This window comes from Sus scrofa, chromosome 6 (assembly GCF_054392235.1).
Source record: "Sus scrofa isolate SSC_HxYL_T2T_F1_AM1 chromosome 6, Sscrofa_HxYL_maternal_Yorkshire_Landrace_v2.0, whole genome shotgun sequence".
Taxonomy (NCBI): Eukaryota; Metazoa; Chordata; class Mammalia; order Artiodactyla; family Suidae; genus Sus; species Sus scrofa.
The window spans coordinates 1,069,679-1,090,187 of NC_139388.1; the positions used below are offsets into that span (position 1 = coordinate 1,069,679).

General features: G+C 54.4%; 2 protein-coding genes across 19 annotated transcripts in view; one reads left to right on the forward strand and one right to left on the reverse strand.

Moving 5' to 3' along the window:
- SPIRE2 (spire type actin nucleation factor 2) overlaps positions 1-2,807 on the reverse strand; it is a 41,617-nt gene extending 38,810 nt beyond the window's left edge. For both annotated transcript variants that reach the window (XM_021097006.2, XM_084959167.1), the window contains exon 1: positions 2,274-2,807. The gene's annotated coding sequence lies outside the window, so the exon portion shown is untranslated. The remainder of the gene's footprint in view (positions 1-2,273) is intronic.
- A 162-nt stretch (positions 2,808-2,969) lies between these two features.
- The window catches only part of FANCA (FA complementation group A), a 46,908-nt gene continuing 29,368 nt past the window's right edge, over positions 2,970-20,509 (forward strand). For 6 of the 17 annotated variants that reach the window (XR_014805201.1, XM_084959141.1, XM_084959142.1 and 3 more), the window contains exons 1-7: positions 2,970-3,058; positions 4,089-4,198; positions 4,748-4,841; positions 10,365-10,507; positions 10,612-10,707; positions 12,021-12,094; positions 18,854-18,966. Coding sequence is in view for 12 of the 17 variants with exons in the window: in XM_013994301.3 (XP_013849755.3) it covers positions 2,980-3,058; positions 4,089-4,198; positions 4,748-4,841; positions 10,365-10,507; positions 10,612-10,707; positions 12,021-12,094; positions 18,854-18,966 (709 nt within the window). In the remaining 5 variants the exon portion in view is untranslated. Of the gene's footprint in view, positions 3,059-4,088; positions 4,199-4,747; positions 4,842-9,518; positions 9,716-10,364; positions 10,508-10,611; positions 10,708-12,020; positions 12,095-18,853; positions 18,967-20,509 lie in introns of those variants that run through there. The other 11 variants (XR_014805202.1, XM_084959143.1, XM_084959129.1 and 8 more) reach the window with 4 other exon arrangements.

Genomic DNA, 20,509 nt, shown 5'->3' on the forward strand with positions numbered 1-20,509 from the left:
GCAGGCCACCTGCGCGGATTATCTACTAACAGTGAACTATCAGGTTGCATAATGCGAAGACCATTTACACTGGAAATCTCTCCACCGAGTCACAAGGTCATTTCAAAAATTAATTGTCCTGCTTTTGTAGAGTTCATTTCTTTCTTTTTTATTGAAGTATAGTTGATTTACAGTCTTTTTTTTTTTTTTTTTCCTTTTTCTTAGGGTCGCTCCTGCGGCATATGGAGGTTCCCAGGCTAGGGGTCCACTTGGAGCTGTAGCCGCAGGCCTACACCACAGCCACAGGCATAGCAATGCAAGATCTGAGCCACGTCTGTGACCGACACCACAGCCACGGCAATGCCAGATCCTTAACCCACTGAGCAAAGCCAGGGATCGAACCCACGTCTGCATGGATACTGGTCAGGTTCGTTTCCCCTGAGTCACAGTGGGAACTCTGTATGGTTGTACATGTATATGCTTTATGTGTGTGATGCATGTGTGTATAGGATGATGCGTTCATGACGTGTGTGTATATATGTTGTATGTGTGTATATGATGGGGGTGTGTGTGTGTGTGATACCATATAACAACCCGACAGCCTAAGAGATGCTTAAAACTGCCAGCTCTGGATGTGGTCTGGGGCCTCCGGGAGAGACCTGCTGGGGCAGGTGGGGAAAAGGGCCCAGCTGTGTGGAGAAGCTTCTACTAGGTGTATCCTGAGGTTGTGGCTTGAGAACAGCTTCTCCTGAGCTGGTCTTGAGGTGGGAGGTAGACGGGCCCCTGGGCGGGGAGCAGCTGGGACTTGTCAGGCTGAGTAAACTGGGCCTGGCTTCTCTCTGACGCCTCAAGGAGAAGGTTCATGGAGAAGCTGGGCTCAGCTGGAGCAGAAAGATAAGATGACCCGTCAGTCACTGCTGGGGTCCCAGAGACCGCCAACTACACATGTGCGGTGAGACTCCTAGGGCTCAGAAGGGAGGGGGTGCCAGGCCATATTAAGTCCTGATACCGTCCCAGAACCTTTGTTCTGGAATCCATCTCGGCCAAAAGATGTGCAGGCACATGGTGGGGGGGAGGCTGGTCAGCTGTGACAAATAAAACACAGTAATTGGCCAGAGGAAAACAAAGTCCCTGCAGAACTGCCCCGTGTCATGTCAGTGGTTTAAAGCACCTCCCCAGCGCCGCCCTCGTTCGGGGACGCCTGCCTCCACACGCCTCTCTTGGTCTCTGCCTCCTTGAAGCCGTCTTGCTTTCAGCCGGGCCAAGAATCAGGGGATTCTGGAGCTCCCGTCATGGCGCAGTGGAAACAAATCCAACTAGGAGGCATGAAGTTCCGGGTTCGATCCCTAGCCTCGCTCAGTGAGTTAAGGATCCGGCGTTGCTGTGAGCTGTGGTGTAGGTCGAAGACGCGGCTCAGATCCCGTTTTGTTGTGGCTGTGGTGTAAGCTGGCGGCTACAGCTCCGATTGGACCCCTAGCCTGGGAACCTCCATATGCTGCGGGTGTGGCCCTAAAAAGGAAAAAACAAACAAAAAACAAAAAAACCCCCCAAAGTTTGGAATGGAGAGCTTCCAGGTAGCTGAAGACATCCACACCCAGAGTATTACACACCCCAAACCCACGGGGCTGGAAATACCTGCACTCGGGACCAGGCAGACCTCATTCTCTGCCTCTTCATCTAAATCCTTTATCATATCCTTAAAAACCTGCGACCCGGCGTCCCTGTTGTGGCTCAGAGCTTAACCAAACTGACTAGCATCTATGAGGATGCAGGCCTTGGTTCAAACCCTGGCCTTGCTCAGTGGGTTAGGGGCCCGGCGTTGCCGTGGCTGTGGAGTAGGCCGGCAACTACAGCTCCGATCCGACCCCTAGGTGGGAACCTCCATGTATCATGAGTTTGGCCCTAAAACGACCAAAAAAAAAAAAAAGAAAAGAAAAAAAGAAAAAGTGACCCTAAGTTTCCCCCTGAGTTCTGTGAGCCCCTCTAGCGGAGTTGTCAGCCCAAGGAGGGTCATGGGCCCCTGATGTGTTACCAGATCTGACGGAAGCTGTGGGTGTTGGCAAGCTGGGAAAAGGCAACCAGGGCAACCAACCAAGACTGCCTGCTTGGAATTTTCTCTGGGTTTTGGACTGTGAGGCTGGTCCCTAGTTGCTGGCACCTGGCCCTGGCTTAAGGCAGATAAATACTGCCTCCTGGGTCTGCCAATTGAAGACAAAGTGCCAAGTAGGTTTGTCCGCGGCTTGTGAGCCCCTTGTTCGCTCTATGAACTGGCTAGTCCTGGGAGGGGCACTCACCTTCTGGCCAGAAAGGTTTTGTTGTTGTTGTCCTTCGTTTGTTTTTTTAAACTTCAGCATGTGGAAATTTCCTGGATCAGGGATTGCATCCAAGCTGCAGCTGCAACCTAAGCCACAGCTGTGGCAATGTCATGTCCTTAAACCCCTGTGCCACAGTGGGAACTTGCAGAAAGGCTCTTTAAGATGTCAGAACACGATGGGAGTTCCTGTCGTGGCGCAGTGGTTAACGAATCCGACTAGGAACCATGAGGTTGCGGGTTCCATCCCGGCCCTTGCTCAGTGGGTTAAGGATCCAGCATTGCCGTGAGCTGTGGTGTAGGTGTGCAGTTCTGACCCCAGCAGTGGCAGTTTCAGCGTGCCTCGGATTTGCTTGGTCGGGTTCTTTCTTCATGCCTAGCTCTGCGTCATCGTGACAGTTACAACGCAAAAGCGATGCCACAGTTTTCTCGCCCCTGACGCCGTTTTGCATCGGCGCCGCGAACATCCAGCTTCAGGAAAGTCTGTCTCTCTGGTCCCGGGGTCAGGCCTCTCGCCACCACCAAGACGGCCGCCAGGCCGCCGCCCCACCGGAAGTGTGGCGGGGAACCTGGCAGCCAATGGGCGCGCGCGTCCTCCGCGCCCAATGGGAAGGCGGCCCGGGCCGCGGCCAATGGGAAGGCAGCGCGGGCCGGACGCCGCGAGCGGTCGCGGGGTCTGGGCTTTCGGCATGTCGGCCTCCGGGGCGCGGGGTGCTTTCCCGGACTCGGGGTCCGGGCGCTGCAAGAGGGCGTGGACCGAGCTGCTGGGTAGGTGGGCGCCGGCCGCGGGAGTGGGCGGTACCGACCCTAAGACCCCTTCCCTCTCCAACCTTCTAAGGGCCTGGCGCGGGAGGACCTGGTCTTCGGCAGGCAGGCTACCTTCAGCCCTCACCTGCCCCTGACGTTCGGGCCGTTCTCGTTCCCCCATCCACCCGCGAGGCTCGGGCCGTCCGCGCCGCCCGCATCCATCCCAGAGCCCCGGGCCGTCCTGTTTCCCCCTGTCCACCCCGCCCCCCGGGCCATCCTTCTCGCCCCCATCCATCCCGACCCCCGGGCCGTCCTTGCCTTTTCTAGGGCCGCTCCTGCGGCATATGGAGGTTCCCAGGCTAGGGGTCGAATCGGAGCTGTAGCCGCCGGCCTAGACCAGAGCCACAGCAACTCGGGATCTGGGCTGCGTCTGCAACCTACACCACACGGCAAGGCCGGATCCTTAACCCACAAGCAAGGCCAGGGATCGAACCCTCAACCTCATGGTTCCTAGTCGGATTTGTTAACCACTGAACCACGATGGGAACTCCTTACACAACCTTTTTGAAAGGATCATTCCCAAAAAACTAGCGTTGGTCAGATTCTGCCGTCTAAACTGTACTTTGCTCAGATTTCACTGGTTCCTCCCCCCCATATCCTTTGGCGCCCAGTCTGCTCTGTGGCACTCCCTCCTGTTTCCGTGGAGGAGGCCCTGGGTGTTCCTGACCTGGGCGTTTGGATGAATGCTGGTTCGTTATGTCTTCCAGGTGACGTGTCTGATGTTTCCTCGTGATTAGGTTAAGCCTGTGGGGTTTTTGGCGGGAATCCCATGGAGGCAGTGTTCCTGGGTGCAGCACCTTCAGGGGTACAGGGTATCACCATGTCTCCTTGCCTGCGGTTTTTTCCTCCATGCCTTAGGCACACAGAAGGTCCCTGGCCAGTGATTGAACCCGAGCCACAGCAGCGACAGCCCCAGATCCCACTAGGCCACCAGGTAACTCCCCTTGCCGGAGTTTTTAACGTAATCTTTGAAACTGACTTTCTTCCTTAGCAGGAAGGGTCAAGAGGCAGAAGTTGGGTCCTGACGGGGAGCAGAAGGTGAGGGAATCCGCTGTGCGCCTCCTGAGAAGCCATCTAAACCTGAGCGACCTTTTCCTTGAGGTGAGCATAAATCATTTTGCCTTGGTGAGCAGCTTTAGGTTGGGAATTTTTGAATCCAGCCAAGGCAGGATCTTCATGAAAAGATGCCTGAAAAATCTCATAAGTGTTTGGGAGACGCACCCCTTAAATATTGTCTAGGTGAGAAAAAAAAATGAGAAGCATTTATCTTTTTGGAGAAAAGGGAAGACCAAAGAGGGATGTGGTAATTTTCAAAGCCTTCAATAGATTTTGCATTTTCTATTTTTCTTCCTTTTAATGGTCTCACTCACGGCATGTGGAAGCTCCTGCGCCAGGGATTGAATCTGAGCCACAGCTGCGGCAACGTTGGCTCCTTTAAATCACTGTACCAGGCTGGTGATTGAATCCCCACCTTTGGAGTCGGATTTGTAAGCCCCTGTGCTACAGTGGGAACTCCCCCTTCACCTTTTGAGACACTTTATTTCTCTCAGAACATTTGGGAACAGTGCCGTAGGCAAGCACCGCACCCTCCGGGTGTTGCCGTGACATGGCTTGAACCTCGCCTCGGAGCTCCTTGTGTGCGGTTTCTAGGTGGAAGGTCCTCAGTTTGCAGAACCGCGTCTCCACCGGTGGATTGAGTGGGGTGGTCCTGAGGCCGACGCTCGTCTTTCTAGCTCATTTGTAGGTAAGTTAGTGCTTCGTTTTCCTTTTTTTTTTTTTGTCTTTTGTCTTTTTGTCTTTTGTTGTTGTTGTTGTTGCTATTTCTTGGGCCGCTCCTGCGGCATATGGAGGTTCCCAGGCTAGGGGTTGAATCGGAGCTGTAGCCACCGGCCTACGCCAGAGCCACAGCAACGCGGGATCCGCGCCGCGTCTGCAACCTACACCACAGTTCACGGCAACGCCGGATCCTTAACCCACTGAGCAAGGGCAGGGACTGAACCCGCAACCTCATGGTTCCTAGTCGGATTCGTTAACCACTGCGCCACCACGGGAACTCCCATTTTCCTTATATGTTGAGTTACGGAAGAGCTTTGTATAAAGAGACTTCAATTTGCTTATAATAGACGGATGTTTAAATTCTCCCAGGTGCTGCTTTTCCGCTTATGTGTGTAGGAGTCACAAGCTACAGGTCTTGCGTTGGGGGCTTGTATGAGGCTCTCGTTTGAAAACAGTTACTGTTCGACTCAGAAGCAGTAGAAACCAGGCGTCCCCTGGAAAGATGGGGCAGAAACGCCGCTGCCCTCATTCCTGGAAGTGGAGCAGATGGACTCTGCTGGGTGGGCTGGAGCCGCAGCGGCCGGGGTCACAGGCACCCCTGGGAGAGGCTTCGGGTTGCGTCCCGACCATGGTGTGAAGCAAACGTTGCAGAGCAACGAAGCTTTCGGTTTCCTGGTGGACATAACAGTTACGTGCGTGTGATGCCACAGTCTCCTAAGCGTGCAACAGCATTGCGTCAAAAAGAGTGATGTGTGGGAAGTGGCCGTGTGGTGCGGTGGGTTAAGGATCTGGCCTTGGTGCAGCTGCGCACGGTTTGCAACTGTCGCACAGGTTTGATCCCTGGCAGAGAACTTCCACGTGCCCAGGGCAGGCCCAAATGCAAAAACGAAAACCATGTACCTACCTCAACCTTAACTTTCAAATACTCTACTGCTAATAATGAAAACACTTTGTTGCTAAAAATGCTAAACCTCATCTAAGCCTTCAGAGAGGCTGGTCTTTTTGCTGGTGGAGGGTCCCACCTGTACGCAGGTGCTGCTCCTGATCCGGGTGCTGCTTGCAGAGGCTGAGGCGGCCACGGCAGTTCCTTAAAACAGGACAGCAGTGAAGTTGGCCGTGGTCGTGAACCTTCTTTTCCCAGACTTGTCCTGTCGCGGCTACTGTGTGACAGCCTTCACCCACAGGAGAACTTCTTTCTGAATGGGAGCCGGTCTGCTCACACCTGGCTGCTGCTTTATTAGTGAAGTTTATGTGATACTCAGAAGACTCAGCTGTCATTTGAGCATCTTTACAAGCAGTTTATTCAGTCTTAAGGAGCCCCTGTACTCAGACACATGGAGCCTTTCCTCATCCTTCAAGTGTTGTCAGGAGGTTGCAGCAAATCAGTTCCTTCTTCAGGCTCCACTTTCTGTTTTCCTTCTGTCTCTGTGGTCTGTTTATTTTGGGTCATGCCTATGGCGTGTGGATCAAACCTGAGCCACAGAAGTGACAACACTGAGTCTTTAACTGCTAGGCCACCAGGGAGCTCTGTGATTTTTTTTTTTTTTTTTTTTTGCTTTCTAGGGCCGCACCTGCAGCATATGGAGGTTCCCAGGTTAGGGATTGAATCAGAGCTCCATCTGCCTGCCTACACCACAGCCCCAACAGCACGGGATCCAAGCCGCATCTGTGACCTACGCCACAGCTCACGGCAATGCTGGATCCTTAACCCACTGAGCGAGGCCAGGGATCGAACCCACATCCTCAGGGATATGAGTTGGATTTGTTTCCGCTGAGCCATGACGAGAACCCCCTGCTTTAGCTTCTAACGAGAGAGTCAGCTGGTCCTTTGATGCTTGGAGGGAGGCACTGACTTCTCTCTAGTGTGCAAGTCCCAGACGCATCCTTTTCCAGGGGAAGGCTGTCTTGTCCGCACTGAAAATCTGCTGTGTGGTGCAGCCGCTTTCATGAAGTACCTGAGCTGGATCTCCCGGCAACTTGTCGCAGCGTCCGCAGCAGCACTTGTCACTTCACCTTGCAGTTCTGTGTTATGGAAACAGCCTCGTTACCTAAGCTTCACGAGGCAGCCTCTGCCGGCTCCACGCTTGCGCGGCTTCCGCATCACTCAGGCTTCCCAGAGGTGGGGACAGGGCCTTGCCCTGGGTGAGGCGGCGGCTTCCGGGGGTGTCCCGGCTGGCTGGCTCTGCGGTCCAGGCCCCGGCAGCGCTCTCCGTGTCAGCACTGCCCTGTTCTCCTTTCTCACCGTCCACGTGCTCTTGGAAGGAGCACGTTCAGCTTCGCTCAAGCGCTTCCCTCTGCGTTTATCCAGTACCTTCACCGTCCTGTATGCATGCTGCGCCCTCAAATCCATTGCAGGGAGGAGCTCCCTGGTGGCCCAGGGCTTAGGACTCGGCTCATTCATGGCTGTGGCCCGGGTTCAAGCCATGGCCTGGGAGTGGAGCTCCCACAGTGGGCTGCTTCACAGCACAGCCCAGCAAACAGCAGCTGCCGTCGTGACGTCACAGATGGCCCCTCCCAGTTGCTGTAGCAAACGTCATCGTGGAAGGGGGACGGCCCCACCGGAGTTACCAAAATTCGACACAGAGACAGCCGTCGAGGAGATGCTGTTGGGACAAGGCGCCGGTGGCCTGGCGGGACGCGGCGTCCCCACAGAGCTCGGGGGCTGCGAGGTGCAGTGAACGAGGCTGTGCCTGTGTCTCTGGCCCCGCAAGGCGAGTCAGGAGATGGGGGTTCTGTGGGAAACAAGAGGCGCCGTTTTCTGGACACTGGGGTCTCTATCCTGTCGTGACTGTCCCCTCAGAGATGCACTTGGCCTTGAATCTGCAGGGTGCCCATCTCTGGCTTCAGCCAACTGCGTATAGAAAATTTGTGGATAAAAAAATTCTGCCAAGTTCCAAAGAGCAAAACTTGAATTTGCCGTGTGTGGGCAACTGTCTCCTTTGCATTTCACCGTGTCCGGCATGGCCAGTGCCTGAGATGATCTGAGCTGTGCGAGGGGGCGTGTGGGTTCCGTGCACATTCTGCACTGTCTCCTTTAAGGAGCGTGAGGCCCTGCTGATCTTGGTGGCCTTGGCAGCCCTGGAACCACTTCCCCTACAGACTGAGCGCCATGGCTTGAACTGACCTACTGATTTGTTTTAGTTAGTTAGTTAGTTTTTCAGGGCTGCACCCACAGCATATAGAAGTTCCCAGGCTAGGGCTCGAATTAGAACTCCAGCCACCGGCCTACACCACAGCAACACAGGATCTAAGCTGCATCTGTGACCTACACCACAGCTCACGGCAACGCCGGGTCCTTAACCCACTGAGCGAGGCCAGGGCTCGAACCCACATCCTCATGGATACTAGTTGCTTTGGCTTCTTCTGCGCCACAGCGGGAACTCGACTGATTTCAAGTTCCCTCAAGAGCATCACACCGCAGGCTCTCCTTGGCAGCTGCCCTCCGAAGGTGCTGGGAGGGTGCGGCCGTCCTTGGGTGCAGGGCCAGCTCAGCCACGCTCCCCCTGTGGGTCGGGGCGAGAGCTTCCAAAGGAACTCCTCCCGTTGTCTTTTTTTTTTTTTTTTCCTTTTCTAGGGCCGTTCCCGCGGCACATGGAGGTCCCCAGGCTAGGGGTCTAATGGGAGCTGTAGCCGCCGGCCTAGAGCACAGCTACAGCAACTCGGGCTCCGGGCCGCGTCCATGACCCACACCACAGCTCACGGCAACGCTGGATCCTTAACCCACGGATCGAGGCCAGGGATGGAACCCACAATCTCATGGTTCCTGGTCGGATTCGTTCACCACTGCGCCACGACGGGAACTCCGGGAGCTCCTCCCCTTGATTGCAGACACAGAAACAGACCTTCAACTTGGGAGTTTTTCACTTCTTTTTCCTGCTGAAGGTCGTGGCTACCATGCATATTCATATTTGTGTGAAAAAATAAAATGCTTCTCGAAGTTTCCATGTGGCACAGCCAGTTAAGCATCCAGCTCTGGGAGTTCCTGTGGTGGCTCAGCAGTAGTGAACCCAGCTAAGATCCGTGAGGATGTAGGCTTGATCCCTCAGCCTCACTCTGTGGGTTAAGGATCCAGCTTTGCCGTGAGCTGTGTGGTGTGGGTCGCAGGCACGGCTCACATCCAGCGATCCTCCAGTTGTGGCGTAGGCTGGCAGCTGAAGCCCCGATTCAACCCTTTGTCTGGGAGCTTTCATATGCTGCAGGTGTAGTTCTAAAAAGACAAAAAAAAAAAAAAAAAAAAAAAAGGATCCAGCTTGCCACAGCTGTGATGCAGTTCATTCCTTGGCCCAGGAACTTCCACATGCTGCAGGTGCAGCCAAGAAAAGATAAAAGCCTTGTACATAAAAGCAGAAATGTGGAATTTGCTGTGGTGCAGTGAGATTGGTGGCATCTCTTGAGCCCTGGGACGCAAGTTTGATTCCTCGCCCGGCAGTGATTTCAGAATCTGGCTGTGGCTTAGGTTGCAGCTGCAGCTCAGATCTGATCCCTGGCCTGGGAACTCCATGTGCCTTTTGGGGTGGCCAGGAAAAAAAAAAAAAGGAAAGAAATAAACTCTCCTTTGGAGACAAATTGGAGAGAAATGGCTAGAAATAAGCATTTTCTGCTTTTCTACCATGAATTACTATTTTTTGGTTACTTTGCATTTTAGGGCTGCGCCCGCAACATATGAAAGTTCCTAGGCTAGGGGTCGAATCAGAACTGTAACTGCCAGCCTACACCACAGACCCAGCAACCCAGGATCCAAGCCGCATCTGTGACCTACACCACAGCTCACAGCAATGCTGGATCCTTAACCCCCTGAGCGAGGCTGGAGGTCCAACCTGCATCCTCATGGATACTGGCCAGGTTCGTTGCTGCTGAGCCACAGAGGGAACTCCCATGAGTGATTTCTTGACCAACCAGTGTCTGTGGGAACCTTTAGAAGGGCTGTCTGTTTTCAGAGCCTTGAGATAATGAACGTGGCTGTTTTTATTGGAACTAGTCTTGCTGTCAGTAAACGAGAAAACGCCTGCATGCTCAGCCTGCCTGGCATTCCTGGTTTCCTTGCGTGAACACCGGGGCCTGGGCCTCAGGAGGCAGGTGGCTGCCTGCGGCCCGGCACCCACCTTCCACCTGGGCCCACCTGTGGCCCCGCCCCTGCCCCCAGGTGTTTGGCCAGCGTGGGGACCCAGACCCCAGGTCCTTCAGACAGTGCATGGTTATGGGCGTTGGAACTTTGTAAACGGGAATTCATTAAAAGTTCTCCGTTGCTCGTGCAGAGCTGATAAAGTTCTTAGACTGCGCCTGCCAAGCTCTTGTTTGTGCCACACCAAGCGCACAGCGTGTATACCCAGCACGGGCCTTGGCAGCTGCCCCGATTGCCCTGAGCCCCGAAGTTGTCTTGGGCCTCGTGCTTCTGCCTGGATCTCCTCTCCCGTTTGAAAGGCGGTTCTCTGCGACGCTGCTGCTCCAGAGGAGGCATTTAACCTGCTCTGGGTTTTGTTTTGTCTCCAAGGCTCCGCTTTGCAGGATCAAGCCTCGCGGTTGGGCGTGCCGGTGGCAGTCCTGTCCAGCCGGGTGGTGGCCTCTGCCCTTGCACGGATCTGTGCTTCGGACGCCAGGCCCTCGCCCCAGATGCTGCTGACCCCAGAGCAGAGGGTACGGATGTGGGAGCTCAGGGGTCCGGGGGCGGGGCTGTTGCGGTGCGGGGAGGCCCGGATGCTTAAGGCGGTGTCCTAGGAAGCCTTCGGCTCTCTTTCCAGAAGAAACTGTCTTCCGTGTTGGGAACGGCCCGGGACCTCATAGCACACGGCATGTTCTCCCGTCGCTGCTTCTGTGGGGAGGTTTGGAAGGTACAGGTGAGGCGCTGCTGTCTTCTCAGGACGTTGAAGCAGGTTGTCCTGGTTCTGCGGGAGCCCGTGGGACCCCCAGGTTTTGTTCGGAATCCCCCCGAGCGTGTCGGGTCCTTGCAGAGATGGCGAGAGGCTTTCAGGAGGTGCCGCTGGGGTTGGAGGGAAGGACCCTCGGTTACCACAGCTGCGATATCCCCCCCCCCGGCGACATTGGACTGTCCCGCAGCTGCCGATGTCCCCTCCCCCGGCGACATTGGACTGTCCCACAGCTGCCGATGTCCCCCCACTGGCGACACTGGACTGTCCCACAGCTGCCCATATCCCCCCCCGGCGACACTGGACTGTCCCACAGCTGCCGATGTCCCCCCACTGGCGACATTGGACTGTCCCACAGCTGCCGATGTCCCCCCACTGGCGACATTGGACTGTCCCACAGGAACGTCGTGTTCTGTCTTCTTAGATGTGTTATTAGGAACAATGTCCTGGGCAGTAGCTAACTAGAAAAGTGTAATTTCCAAATTAATCTTACCTGTTCTTTTCTGAAGCCTTTTGAATTCAGTATTCTTACAGATTTTTTTTTTTCTTTTTTGGCTGCATCCATGGCATATGGAGGTTCCCTGGCCAGGGATCGAACCCGGGCCACAGGTGTGGCAGTTTTGGGTCATTAACTCACGGGGCCACAGTGGGAGCCCTGGCTTATAGATTGTTTTGTCTTTTATTTTTTGCGTTTCTTTTGAGGGCCTTACCTGTGGCATATGGAGGTTCCCAGGCTAGGGTTCGAATCAGACCTGCAGCTGCTGGCCTCCCCCACAGCCACAGCAACGTGGGATCCATGACCGTGACTGCAGCTTGCGGTAACACCGGATCCTTAGCCCGCCGGGCGAGGCCAGGGATCGAACCCACATCCTCATGGATGCGAGGCGGGTCCTTAGCCTGCTAAGCCACCGTGGCACCTCCATCGCTCACAGATGTGCGCAGAGTGAAAGCCATTGCTTGGTCGTTAGATGAGACCAGTGTGCGCAGAGCAAGAGGGAAAGGGCAAAGCCAGGTGCCGGCGGGGGCCTCTCCCCACTTTGTCCCACGTGTGGCGCAAGAGCTCAGCTGCCGTGCTCGGGGCCTGGCACTGATAACTGGCCAGACGCCCGTGAGCGGTGAGGCAGGTGGTGGCGGGGCTGTGCCTGCTGGGTGCTGGGAAGGGGGGCACGCACGGCTGGTTTTCAGCAGAGCTCGGCGCTTCTGAGCGCAGGCTGAGGGTTTGTCAGGAAGGGGCATGTGTGTGTGTCTGTGTGCGAAGGACTCACTTGCGTCCTTTTCTTCAGAATTCTTTGCTGCTTGAAGCTGTGTGGCATCTTCATGTTCAAAACATCGTAAGTCTCCAGGAACTCCTGGAAAGGTACGTACACTGGTTACTTAGCGTTCATTCAAACACCTGAATTAAAAATTACAATTTTACGTAGCATCAAATTCCGTTACCCTCACATGGTTTGTTTTGTGTTCTCTGGAGTGACTTGTACGGAGAGCAGAGCACACCTGCAGGAGCAGTGGCTTTATTACGCAGAGAACACGCTTTCTTAGACTGTCGAGCCCTCGCCATGCAGACACGTCGCCATGTGCTCTTTGTATGAGACACAGAGTGGGATAAAATGCTTTTTTTTTCTTTAAAAAAATTTTTTTTTAATTACGCAAATGAATTGATCACATCTGTAGTTGTATAATGATCATAATCCAGTTTCACAGGATTTCCATCCCACAACCCAAGCACATCCCCCACCCCTCAAACTGTCTCCTCCGGAGACCATAAGTTTGTCAAAGTCTGTGAGTCCGCGTCTGTTCTGGAAAGAAGTTCAGTCTGTCCTTTTTTCAGATTCCACGTCAATGAAAGCATTTGATGTTAGTGTCCCATTGTCTGGCTGACTTCACTTAGCATGATAATTTCTACGTCCATCCATGTTGTTGAAAATGCTGATATTTCGTTCTTTTTAATGGCTGAGTAATATTCCATTGTGTCTATGCACCACATCTTCTTGATCCACGCCTCTGTCGATGGACGTTTAGGCTGTTTCCATGTCTTGGCTGTTGTGTCGAGGGCTGCAGTGAACACTGGGGTACAGGTATCTTTTCAGTCGTGGTTTTCTCTGGGTAGATTCCCGGGAGTGGGATTGCTGGATCCAGTGGGAGTTCTATGGTTAGTTTTCTGAGGAATCTCCATACTGTTTTCCACAGTGGTTGCACCAGTTTACAATCCATAGTGGGATAAAATACTTTGAAGCAATGGGAGAGAGATTCTCGGGTACATATGGTTGATAGAGTGTGTGCAGCTGCTTTAGTTACCTCCCGAATCCCACCAAGCGTCAGGAAGGGTTATAAATGGAGCGCGGTTGGAAGCGTCCAGGGGCCAGGAAGGAAAGGTTGGGAGCCGGAGGTCCGGTGCAAGCAGCCTGGGGTGGGGAGAGAGGCACAGGCCGACTGCCCTGTTCCCTTCTGCCGACCCAGGGTCCCTCCCCGTGCAGGGGTAAGAGAGCTTCTGTGTGGCTCACGTGGGACTGAGGAACGCACACGTCAGTGGCCCCTGGGGGACAGACGCAGAGTCAAAAGCACCGTGTTGAAAGCTTTGGTGGCGTGACGTGGGCTCACACCACATTATAAAAGATGGATGAATTTGCGCCAAAGACCTCTCCGAACGGATACCTGGTGTCAGGGCAGCAACTACGTGAAGCAAACGTGACCGAATCGAGGGGAGATAGACTCCCTGGCAGAGTGTTGGCGCCACCAGTCTTCCCGCTCATGGGTCCCTCAGCGGTCAGACCAGCAGCGTCTTGCCCAGCAGGGCACAGCCGTTTTCTCAGGCACAGAACAGTCGCCAGGAGAGGCCATGAAGGAGGCGGAGTAAGTTAAAAAGTGTTGGCATCGTACCAAGCGTGTTTTCCAACCACCAAGGAACTGAATGGACCCAACAGCAGAAGAGCACTTGCGAAGCCCCCAGTGTTGGGAACTCAATCTGCATGCCTACCTGCCTGTGGCCACCAGAAGTTCCCGGGCCAAGGATCGAACCCGTGCCACCCCAGTGACAACAGCTCATCCTCAACCCTCTGAGCCACATGGGAACTCCAGCAGCACCTTTTTTTTTGCTTTTTAGGGACACACCCGCAGCATATGGAGGTTCTCAGGCTAGGGGTCGAATCGGAGCTGTAGCCGCCGGCCTACACCACAGCCACAGCAGCACCAGATCTGAGCCTCGTCTGTGACCTACACCACAGCTCACGGCAGTGCTGGATCCTTAACCCGCTGAGCGAGGCCAGGGATCAAATCCGTGTCCTCATGGGTACCATTTGGGTTTATTTCTGCTGAGCCGTGTCAGGATCTCCTGGCAGCACACTTTTAAATAATCAGTGGGTCAGCAAGAAAAGTCACAAGGGAAATTAGGAAATGCAAGAAATGTGAAAATAACATACCAAAATTTGTGGGATCCTGCTAAAGCAGTTCTTAGAAAGTTCCTGGGCTGCGGATTGAACCCACACGCGAGTTGCAGCCTACGCTACAGCTGTGGTGAGGCTAGGTCCTTAACCCACTGTGCCACAAGGGAACTCCCTTTTTTGTTCGGTTTTTCTTTTTTTAATGATGCCTTGCTGACTGGAGTGAGGCGGTGCCTCCCTGTGGTTTTGATTTGTGTCCCACTAGTAATGAGTGATGTTGAGCATGTTTTCACGTGCCTGTTGGCACTCGTATGTCTTATGTGCCATTCATATGTCTTCTTTGGATAAATGTCTATTTAGTTCTTTTACCTTTTTTTTTTGGTCTTTTTGCCTTTTTTCTAGGGCTGCTCCTGCGGCATATGGAGGTTCCCAGGCTAGGGGTCTAATCAGAGTCGTAGCCGCCGGCGTATGCCAGAGCCACAGCAACGCGGGATCCGAGCCGCATCTGTGACCCACACCACAGCTCACGGCAACACCAGATCCTTCACCCACTGAGCAAGGCCAGGGATCGAACCTGCAACCTCATGGTTCCCAGTCGGATTCGTTAACCACTGCACCATGACGGGAACTCCTCTTTTACCCATTTTTGATTGAGTTGTTTTTGTTGTTGTTGTTGAATTTGAGGGAAATTTATATTTAGGAAAGCCTATATTAAGAAAAAGAGGAGTTCCCATTGTGGCGCAGCAGAAACCAATCTGATTAGGAACCACGAGGTTGCGGTTTCGATCCCTGGCCTCGCTTCGTGGGTTAAGGATCCGGCATTGCCGTGAGCTGTGGTCACAGACGTGGCTCAGATCCTGAGGTGCTGTGGCTGTGGTGTAGGCCGGGGGCTGTAGCTCCGATTCGACCCCTAGCCTGCCAACCTCCATGTGCTGTGAGTGTGGCCTTAAAAAAAGAAAAGAGGAAAAAGAATGACCTCAAATCAGGATCCTATTGACCTTAAGATACTAGGGAGAAAAACCAAAGCCAGAGGAAGCAGAAGGAAGAGCAGAAACCAATGAACTAAGCAGAGAACAGAGAAAAGTCAGTGAAACACAAAATCCATCTCTGAAAAGAGCAGCAAAACGGACAGACTTTTGGCTAGACTGACTACGAAAACCGGACACAGACGGCTGAAATCCAGAATGAGCAGTTCCCATCGTGGAACAGGCACCACTGTGAATGATTTTATGCCAATAAATTTGAAAACAGATGAAGTGTGTGGATTTCCGGAAAGGTGCGGAATACTGCCCTGGCTTATCAGCAGGTCGGGGAGTTCGCTGGCGGTCTGGTGGTTAGGACGTGCTGCTTTCCCTCCTGTGGCCTGGGTTCGGGCCTGGGTGTGGGAACTGAGCTCCCACTTCAAGCTGCAGGACACGGTGGTCCAAAAATAAATTAAAAATGAAAAGGAACTCTGAGTGTCTCTGTAGCAAGGAAATTGAATTCCTCCCTGAAATCTTCCCACCAAGAAAATCTCAGGCCCTGGCTTCTCCCGTGATTCCTACCAAGCATTTAAGGAGGAAATTTCTGCTCTTTCATAAATTCTTCCAGAAAACAAAGACGGATGGAACCATTTTCACCTTCGCCTGGAGCCCCGCAAAGCCCCGACATCAAAGCCGGACAAAGGTGCCGCGAGGTGAGAGACGCACCCGCGGCCGTGACACACGCGAAGGGAAAAGCCTCCAGACGTTTGCGCTCAGAATCGAGCCACACGCGCAGAGGGAACCCCTGTAGAGGACCGTCCCCAAGTGCGAGGTCGGTCTAACGCCCGAAAGCGAGGTGTATTAACAGCATCGCGGCAGCAGCTGGGCTCAGCAGGTTGGGGGCAGGTGACCAGATCCGGGGCTGCCTCATGAGAACGAGGCCGCTCGCCCGGAGGCCCGGAGCTCCTCAAGCTGCTCAAGCCCAGGGTGAGAACCACACGGTCACAGCTCAGTGAGGGGACTGAGTGCTCGCCTGCGGTCAGGAGGCTTCACGCGTCTGTTCACAGTTTCTAGAAACCGTCAGCGCGGTTTCTAGCCGGGGCTTAGGCCGCAAAGACCAGTCAGCGCCCCAGCTGAAGCCACCTGCAGATGACCATTCGCCAGAGAGAGCTCCGGGCCCTCGAGTGAGCTCAGCGAGCTTGCAGGATACAAAACCAGCATCAGACCTCAGGTGCGACGTTTTTATATGAGAGCAACGCACAATCTGAACGTGAAATAACAAAACGTTCCCACGCGGTATCTCATCAAAAAGAGGAAATTAGAGAATTCCCTGGTGGCTCATCAGGTTAAGGATGCGGCACCCTCACTGTTGTGGCCTCGGGTCAGTCCCCGCCTTAGAAATGTCTGCTTGCTGTGGGCATGGCCGGAAAAAAAGAGGAAATTAGGAATAAAGTTAAAGAACAAGACTGAACACTGGAAAGCATCATCGAAGGAAGTTAGGACCCAAATGAGTGGACTTTCCGTGTTCGCGGATTATTAGATGATCGTGTCAGGCTGGCAGTGCCTGCCCAGCGCAGCCTGTGCTCCGGGGCAGCCTCTGTCCAGGTCTCAGCGGCCTTTCTGTGGACCCTGCCGAGCTCATCCTGATCCTGGCATGCAGGGGACCCTGAAGAGCTAGCAGCTTTCCAGAAGAGCAACACGGGCGGAATCCCACATCGTGGTTTCGGAACTTACTAGAAACCGCACTTATCGAGGCAGTGCAGTATCAGCAGGACAGACGTGCGGGTTGAGTAGACAGAAGCTCCTATGTCTGTGGTTGCTTGCGGTTTTTCCTTTGTGTTGGGGGCCGCACCCGAGCCGCAAGGAGGTTCCCAGGCGAGGGTTCTGATCGGAGCGGCAGCTGACAGCCTACACCACAGCCGCAGCCACGCAGGACCCAAGCCGCATCTGCGACCTACACCAGAGCTGTGGCAACAGTGGGTCCTTAAGCCCCTGAGCAAGGCCAGGAATCGAACCCGCATCCTCGTGGACACTCTGTTGGGTTCTTCACCCACTCCGCCAGCGCAGGAACTCCATCGGTTGGCTTTTAGTGGGAAGAGAGGTCTCTTCAGTGATGGGCCGGGCAGGCGGGCGTCTTCATGCAGAAGAATGAAGTTGGACCCGTGTCTCACACCACACACGGCAGTTAACTGACCTACGCGAAAGGGCTAAAGCCATACAACTCCCAGAAGAAAAGCCACGCGAAGTTGGATCAGGCAGTAGTTTCTTGGCCATGATACCTAAGATTCACGCAGCTAAAGGAAAAATTTATCTGTTGGATTTGATCAGATTTTAAAACTTCAGGAGTTCCCGATGTGGCGTAGGAGGTGAAGGGTCTGGCATTGTTTCTGTGGTGGCATCGTTTCCAAGGTGTGGGTTCAATCCCTGGCCTAGTGCCGTGGGTTAAAGGATCTGGCATTGCCACAGCCGCAGCTTAGATTCGATCCCTGGCCCAGGAACTTCCGTCCATATTAGACTTCAAAAAAGAAAAGGCAAGGCAGAGATGGTGCACAGAAATTGTTTGCAAATCACACATCTCACAAGAATCCAGTGTATGGAATAGAAGAAGAATTCCTATCCTTTATCAAAAAAATAATCCGGAGTTCCCGTCGTGGCGCAGTGGTTAACGAATCCGACTAGGAACCATGAGGTTGCGGGTTCGGTCCCTGCCCTTGCTCAGTGGGTTAAGGATCCGGCGTTGCTGTGAGCTGTGGTGTAGGTTGCAGACGCGGCTCAGATCCCGCGTTGCTGTGGCTCTGGCGTAGACCAGTGGCTACAGCTCCAATTAGACCCCTAGCCTGGGAATCGCCACATGCCACAGAAGCGGCCCAAGAAATAGCAACAACAACAACAACAACAAAAGACAAAAAGACCAAAAAAAATAAATAAATAAATAAAATAATCCAATTACAAACAGGACAAGGAGTTCTGTAGACGTTTCTCTGAAGGCTGTCTACGCATAGCCACGCACGTGGGAAGCAGCTCGGCGTCACGGTCGCCAGGGAAATGCAGGCGTGGCCGGTGAGGCAGGCGAGGCGTCCTGGGCCCACGGCTCTGCCCCCAGACGACGCTTCAAAGGTCACGCGGAGTGTGGCACTCGGCCCCCGACAGCCGCTCTCATTCATTATTACTGAACGGACGTGCCTGCCCAACAGCAGCAAAAGCTACTCTGGGTGAAAAATGACGAGTTTTAAGAGTTTTTTTTTTTTCGTTGATGCATAGTTGATTGACGGTGTTTCGGGTGTTCGGCAAAAGCGACTCCGTTATACATCTACGTCCATTCTTTTCAGATTCTTTTCCGTTGTCACAAGATAGGAGTATAGCTCCCTGTGCTGTCCCGCCCGTCTTTACTGTTGGTTTTATGTGTAATGATCTGTATCTGTTAAGCCCAGACTCCAAACGTATCCCTGCCCCCCTTCCCCTAAAGCAAACACTTTATCCAAAGAGCCTGTCCTAACCCGAGTCGCCAGCTGTGTCTTTGCTCCCGTGATGAGCGGGGCGTGCAGCCCGGTCAGCCCTGTGCAGAACGCCAGGCCCGTGGACGGCGAGGGCCCGCTGCATAAAATGACCATCTTTGCTGTGGGTGGCCACCGTCGTGTGTCAGCTGGCCCTGCTGTAACTTGGGGCGGGACGCAGAAGCAGGTGTTGGCTCTCCGTTGCTGGCCTGAGCTTCCCGGTGGAGTGAGTGTGGATGGAAACGAAATGGGTTTGGGTTGAGCCGTGTGCTTGTGTCCACAGCCACGCTGACGTCCAGGCCGCGGGGACCTGGCTCTCCAGGAGCCTGTACCACCTCTGCGAGCAGATGGAGGCGTCCAGTCCGCACACCGACGTCGCCAGAGCTGTGCTGACCGGTGAGCTAACGAGCGAGGCACATTCCAGGGTGAGGTCCCTGCAGGTCAGCGGGAGCAGAGCGGTCCCCACACGGCGACCGTCTCCGCAGCTGTCGTGGGTCACGTGGAGACTGTAGCTATGGCGCCGGCCTACCCGATCGTTGTGTCGGGGCCGAGCTGCTGCCTGAGAAATGCAGCTGTGACCTGCCGGTGGTGGGAGGGCAGCTCCCTCGGCCCACAGCCCCGCTCTGGGAAGTGAGGGCCCCAGGACGGGGCCAGGCAGCAGCGTCCAGTGCTTGGCTGTCCCCAGCTCAGCTCTGCAGCATCATTTTCAAAACTGCGCAGAAGGAGCAGAGTGGGAGCTAGGGCTGGCGTCTGAACCTCCCTGTGGGGACCCTGGGCACACAGGGCCGCCTGGCCGTGGACACCTGGCCGGCGTCTCCCTCGTGTTTTCCTGGCACCTTTCCATAGGGTGGGCCTCACCCCTGCCGCTGTGCCCATCAGTCCCGAGGAATGGAGGCCACGCTCAGATGGAGACAGACAAGGGCTGTGTGCTCCCTGCAGGTGGCTCGTAGGCCGCTTTTCTTGTTTCGTCTTTTTTTTTATTTTTTGTTTTTAGGGCCACACCCATGGCATGTGGAGGTTCCCAGGCTGGGGGTCGAATCGGAGCTACAGCTGCCGGCTTACACCACAGCCACAGCCACGCCGGATCCTTAACCCACTGAACAAGGCCAGGGATTGAACCCATGTCCTCAAGGATACTAGTCAGTTTTGTTAACTGCAGCGCCACAAAGGGAACTCCTGGACCGCTTTTCTTTGCAAAAGGTGGATTTCTGTCTCTTAAAACCTTCTTGGTGGCCTGCGTCATGAGCCCTCGGTCCTGTACTCCGGTCTCAGAGAAAGTTTATTTATGTTTCAGTGGCTGCACCTGCGGCACATGGAGGTTCCCAGGCTAGGGAGCTATAGCTGCCGGCCTGAGTCACAGCCACACCAGATCCTTAACCCACTGAGTGAGGCCAGGGATCGAACCCGCATCCTCATGGATACTGGTTGGGTTTGTTCCCAATGAAGCATGATGGGCGCTCCCTCAGATGAAGTTCAGGTTGTAATTTGACAGAGGCTTTTTAAAATTTTTCTGCCATGCCCACAGCACGTGGAAGCGCCCAGGCCAGGGATCAAACCTGAGCCACAGCCGTGACGCTGCCAGCTCCTTGATCTCTAGGCCCAGGGAGACATCCTCTTAACTCTAAGGCGCTTTGCTCTGTCCTCCCTGAAGGCGGGCGTTCATTCCCTGCGTCACCCGCTCCATGTAGCGGCTCCAGGGACTGGAGGACCAGCTAGAGAGAAGGCCCGCGAGACGGCCTTAGTCCGTTGTGTTTGTTTGACGAGAGAAAGCCCTTCCCGTAAACCTGTGTCTCCAGAGCAGAATAGCAGGCCAGTGGAGGCTGTGGCTGGCTGGGTTTGGGGAGCCTGGCCTTGGGGCTCCTCGGTGTCTGGAGCTGGTGTCAGCACAGCTCGGCTCTGGGCCCTGGGAAGCTGGTGGTCTGTGGGGTTCCCGGCTGCC